This window comes from Aethalodelphis obliquidens, unplaced genomic scaffold (genome assembly GCF_003676395.1).
Source record: "Aethalodelphis obliquidens isolate GAN/ISIS:26980383/991018 unplaced genomic scaffold, ASM367639v1 scaffold10, whole genome shotgun sequence".
Lineage (NCBI taxonomy): Eukaryota > Metazoa > Chordata > Mammalia > Artiodactyla > Delphinidae > Aethalodelphis > Aethalodelphis obliquidens.
Genome location: NW_020837954.1, coordinates 4,089,758 through 4,095,129, shown reverse-complemented (window position 1 = coordinate 4,095,129; position 5,372 = coordinate 4,089,758). Strand labels below are relative to the sequence as shown.

The window sequence follows — 5,372 nt, the reverse complement described above, 5'->3', positions numbered from 1 at the left end:
TTTTGCTGTGCCTTTGGAAAGAGTATCTTAGAATGTGAGGTAAAGATATTCCAAAGAGGAAAAGTTTTGGAACACTTACAATGCAACCTATAAATGAGGGCAAATCAAATGCAAAATTAAAATAGTGCGGGATATAGAAGGGACACAGTATATAGGCGAGTTCACATACTATTGCACTCTTATCTGGCCTAATCCCACCAGCCTCAAGCTCTTCTATTAGCATAAGAGTTGTCTGTTTTATTAGATACTGTTGCATGTTACATGTTGTACCGTGCTGTAAGCCCTCTGGACTACTGCTTCTACATTACTTGACAATCTTGACTTGAGCCTGGAAAATTCATCCCCTGATTTGTCCTCCTCAATCTAGCAAGCGTTCTTTCCATTGTCATTGTTTTGTTGCAAGTCCCAAATTGTTGATGGTATCAGAAGCAGATCCAGCATACTCACTAACCACTATCTTAGTCAAAGAGGAAAATCTTACAACTCAAATGAGTATCAAATTGGGCTGAAATTCTCTGACACCACAGACTGAAAGAGCAGAACATGACCTCTTGCAAAACATTTGTTTTGAAATTCACTGGCATTTAATGTCAATGATAGGTTGGATCAGAAGAGTAAAAATACTGCCTCCAGAAAGTCATCATTAAAATAGTCTTGCTTTTGCTTATGTAAGATATGCCTTTTACACTAATATATGATCATATTACCATGACTCTCAAATACTTATTCCATCTAGGATTAACTTATTATTAGAGGGAGTGAGGCCTTAAAGATATGTAATATAGGCAAATGTTATTTCTAACGTGATATGAGGCAGTTCCTACAGGAATCTGTGGGAGTAGGAACCAAACATGTAGGGCAACTTCAACATACAGGTAAGGCAGATGACAGTCCCAGGTCAGACAGAATCCAGCCATGGAAATTGGGACACCAAGGAAGAAAGGAAGGGAGAAAAGAAAGTTATCACCATGAAGCAGAAGTGTGACATTAGAAGGGTATGACCCAAAGAAAAAATTTATCTTTCTTATCAATTCTGCCTTGGGTGATGGATGATAATTTTGGTTAATGCTGAACTGGAAACAAGGGGAAAAAAAAGAAGGAAAGCAAAAAAGAAAAACCAATATGCTTAGTCTTTTCTAGTCTAGGTAATACTGATTACTTAGATGAATCTGCCCAATGACTATTTATAACTTCACAAAACTTTATGGTCCTCCACTCTTGGAACGTCAGCTTCCTCCTGTAACTTGTTGTGACCCTGAGCTAAACTTCTAGGCCTGTCTTTGATGTTGAACTTCTTTTTAAGTGCCCAAACACTGGCCTTTCAAAAGCATCACACGAAACGTTGACTTCATTATCTTCTCAATATTGGTTTCTCTTACCATCCTAAGCTAATTCCATGAATGACACCAACAATCAATCCTAAGACTCTACTTGGCAGATAATTTTGTCTGATTAGCCTTTAATGATGATATTTTAAGAAGTTTTGAGACCTTACTTCCCATTTATAATTTACAGCAAGAGGTACTAATTTTCTATTTATGGGACTAATACAACATTTTTGAAATAAGTTTATACAATTGAAAAGCTGGGTTGCCTTAAAGAAAGTATCAAAGCAAACAGTCCATGGACTATGTATATAAGTTCAAGTTGTAAAATTGATTCACAAATGATTTATTTCAAAACTCTGTCACAAGTCTTAGAATACCCTCTATATGCTGGTAGTTGCCATCTTTTCATTTTCAATACTTACTGTCCCTACTTCCACGTGAATCTTATGTAACAGCCATTGTTATAATTCATTGCACACGGGTGTACTGCACCCCCCCCCCCCGGGCTTTTCCCAATGTCAGTTACTTTGCTTGGGATTAACCCCTCCAGTCATGGGTGGAGGGATCATCTCCATCCCCATTTATGTGCCTGACAAATGTCTCCTGGTGTTTTTCAAAACACATCTCACTACAATGATGTTTTAGATTTCTACATTTATCCTTCAAAGTTCTTAACCTTCAAACACGTTTCAGTCCTTTTCGTATCTCTAGGCACTTGCCACAAAGCCTGAATCAAGATAGGAACCTAAAAAAATGTTTTGAATGAATAATTATTTCTTAGATATTAAAAATTAATGTTTAATACATTAGAGCGATAAATAAACCTTGTCTTTTGGCTCTGGGTAGCAGTCCCACCAAAGATTTCTGCCGGCCACGTTTGCCTCTCAAACTCTAAACAGAAGCATATACAAATCCTGAGTACTGACAGTCTCTAGATGTTGCTTCCAGAAGCCAACAGCTCATCTTTACGGCCTATTCTCAACTCTAACTGCTTTCCATTACATAGTCTCTCTTTTTTTTTTTTTTTTTTTTACATTTAACCAGAAGTATATTTATTTAGTCCTCCGAAATGTGGTGTTTTTTTTTTAACATGTTTATCGGAGTATAATTGCTTTACAATGGTGTGTTAGTCTCTGCTTTATAACAAAGTGAATCAGCTATACATAAACCCCCATATCTCCTCCCTCTTGCATCTCTCTCCCACCCTCCCTCTCCTTTTAAAGAGTCTCTTTAATTTAAAAGTCAAGCATATCAAGTCTTCTGTCCTGCTTCACAGGATGCAGGGGACATTATTCCAAGGCCTGAGGCTTAATAAAGGTAGATGAGCAAATGTCCCTTCTCTCCCTCAATGTACTGTATCAATGATTTCTAAGGATAATTTAGTCTAACATTCCACGAGAGGTTAGAGTATTTGCCAATAATTCTGTTTCCCAAAAGAAAATTGTAAGTTTAGAGCACAGCATTGCATCAATTACTATAATTAGTCTTTGATATTAAAAAAATAGACAATTTTAGCCTGAATATTACTTTGAGTAGCCTCCTGGTATCTGTAATCTTTCCCCCAAAATCCTTTACATTATATGTCAAAAAGAGAAGAAAGACCCTTAACAAAAGATGGATCAGATTACATTTGGGTTTTTGGTTTTTTGTGTGTTTTTTTGTGGTTTTTTTTTTGCTGTTTCAGAAGAAGTCATTCAACCCATTCTGTTCAACGCATTCTGGATATAGGTGTGAGGGATGATGACTTCCCCAGGACAGAATCAGAATGCCAATGTCCTATCCCTATTTATTCCTTTGTAAGTTGTGGACAGCCAAATCACTGGGTTTCAAATGACAGAGCTCTCACAGGTTTCAAGAAAGAGGAAGACAGTTTTTCTAATCATTTAAGTACCATTTAGTCTGATGTGTAATCTGTGGAGACTGCCAGAGAAGGCAAAGGGTTCTTGTGGAGTAATATAGAGGGGCTGCAAGTTCTGAAAGTAGTGGAGAAGACGACTAGTATCTCAAGTCAGGAGAGTTGATTGAGAAGGGGTTTGCTACTCAGAAGTGCTAGATAAGTGATCCTAAAGACCCTGCCACTGTTGCCATTTAAATGCCTGGAAATATTGGATCTGAGTTTGTGATAGCTGACCAGCCTGCCTTCTCAGCACTTGCGTCAAGAGACCTCATGAAAGAAAAAGGTGTGCTGAGGGATAGACTCGGTGTCAGCCATCTTTCAACTGTGTTCGCTGCCGCCGCGGTGCCGCTGTCGCTCTCTGTCGCCAGCGCCGCCTCTAGCTCGCTGAGCTCCAGCTGAAGGAGAAGGGGGGTAAGTAAGGAGGTCTCTATACCAGGGCTCGTACAAAGCAGACTGCCCGCAAATCGACCGGTGGTAAAGCACCGAGGAAGCAACTGGCTACAAAAGCCGCTCGCAAGAGTGCGCCCTCTACTGGAGGGGTGAAGAAACCTCAACGTTACAGGCCTGGCACCGTGGCACTCCTCGAAATTAGACGTTATCAGAAGTCCACGGAACTTCTGATTGGCAAACTTCCCTTCCAGCGTCTGGTGCGGGAAATTGCTCAGGACTTCAAAACAGATCTGCGCTTCCAGACTGCAGCTATTGGTGCTTTGCAGGAGGCAAGTGAGGCCTATCTGGTTGACCTTTTTGAAGACACCAACCTGTGTGCTATCCATACCAAACGCGTAACAATTATGCCAAAAGACATACAGCTAGCACGCCGCATACGTGGAGAACGTGCTTAAGAATCCACTACGACGGGAAACTTCATTCTTTAAAAAAAATTTATCTTCCTATTATTGGTAGTTCTGAACGTTAGATCCCCCCTCCCCACCGTGGGGTCAAAAAGTACCTAAGTATATGATTGCAGGTGGAAAAATAGGGGACAGAAATCAGGTATTGGCAGTTTTTCCATTTTCATTTGTGTGTGAATTTTTAATATAAATGCAGGGACATAAAGCATTAATGCAAGTCAAAATGTTTCAGTGAACAAGTTTCAGCAGTTCAACTTTATAACAATTATAAACAAACCTGTTAAATTTTTCTGGACAATGCCAGCATTTGGATTTTTTTTAAAAAAACAAGTAAATTTCTTATTGACTGCAAAAAAAAGAAAAAAAATATTGCACAGTTTGAACCCAAAGTCTCAGACAATCTACCATTATGTTACTGTGATAAAATAACCACCCCTTCAAAAAAAAATGAATAAAAAGCTGTTCGAACATTAATCCCCAGAACCTGTGAATAAGTTATGATCCATGAGAATAGGGGAATTAAGGTTCAGAAACAATTAAAGTTCCTCATCAACTGACTTTAAAATAGGGAGACTATCCTGAGTTAGTCAGGTGGGCCCAAAGCAATCACAAGAATCCTTAAAAGTAGATAAGACGATTAAAAGAAAGAGCCAGAGAGATGGCAGTGTTAGAAGGATCCTGGCCAATACTGCTGGTTTTTGAAGATAGAGAAAGGGAATCATCAGGCAAGTAGAGCAGGCAGCCTCTAGAAGCTGGAAAAGGCAAGGAAATAAATTCTTCCCTAGAGCCTCCAGAAAGGAATGCAACCCACCAACATTCTGATCTTAGCCTAGTGAGATCTGTGTTAGTCTTCTAATCTACAGAACAGTAAAATAATACATTTGTCTTATTTAAGCCACTAAATTTGTAGTCAATTATTATAGCAGCAATAGAAAATGAATACAATTACAAATGCCAGGAATTTTTCCTTTGCCACCATGACTACTTCATGGGGAGTCTCCTTCCCAGTTCCACACTGGATGACTAGAAGACCAAGGGAAGCCCCTGGTCACTTGGCAGAATGGTATACAGAAGATCGCATTCTTGTACTTGGATCTGAAACTGAACTCACTACATGATCACAGGAGAGTGATAATGAGAAAAGGACACCTCTGATTTTATGATGCAAATCTGTTCTCTGTCTCTGCACAACCCACCACAAATCACCTATATCTGCAACCATCCTACCCTTCTCTGCATCATAACTGGGGATTTATTACCTCTCCACCTGTCTACAGATGGTGATTTGAAACT

At 39.3% G+C, this 5,372-nt stretch overlaps 1 protein-coding gene across 1 annotated transcript; it reads left to right on the top strand.

Annotated features, from left to right (window-relative positions):
• The first annotated feature begins 808 nt into the window (after positions 1-808).
• LOC113622960 (histone H3.3-like) lies at positions 809-4,109 on the top strand. The gene is made up of 2 exons (XM_027111726.1): positions 809-875; positions 3,649-4,109. The coding sequence occupies exons 1-2, from the start codon at positions 809-811 to the stop codon at positions 4,068-4,070; spliced, it is 489 nt and encodes a 162-aa protein (XP_026967527.1). The 3' UTR covers positions 4,071-4,109.
• Positions 4,110-5,372: the final 1,263 nt, after the last annotated feature.

What these genes read in the sequence shown, in the direction of transcription:
- LOC113622960 (XM_027111726.1), top strand. Translation starts at nt 809, where the DNA reads ATGAGGCAGTTCCTACAGGAATCTGTGGGAGTAGGAACCAAACATGTA. An exon ending in AGGGCAACTTCAACATACAG is followed by an intron (nt 876 to 3,648) that starts GTAAGGCAGATG and finishes GTAAGTAAGGAG; the next exon opens with GTCTCTATACCAGGGCTCGT.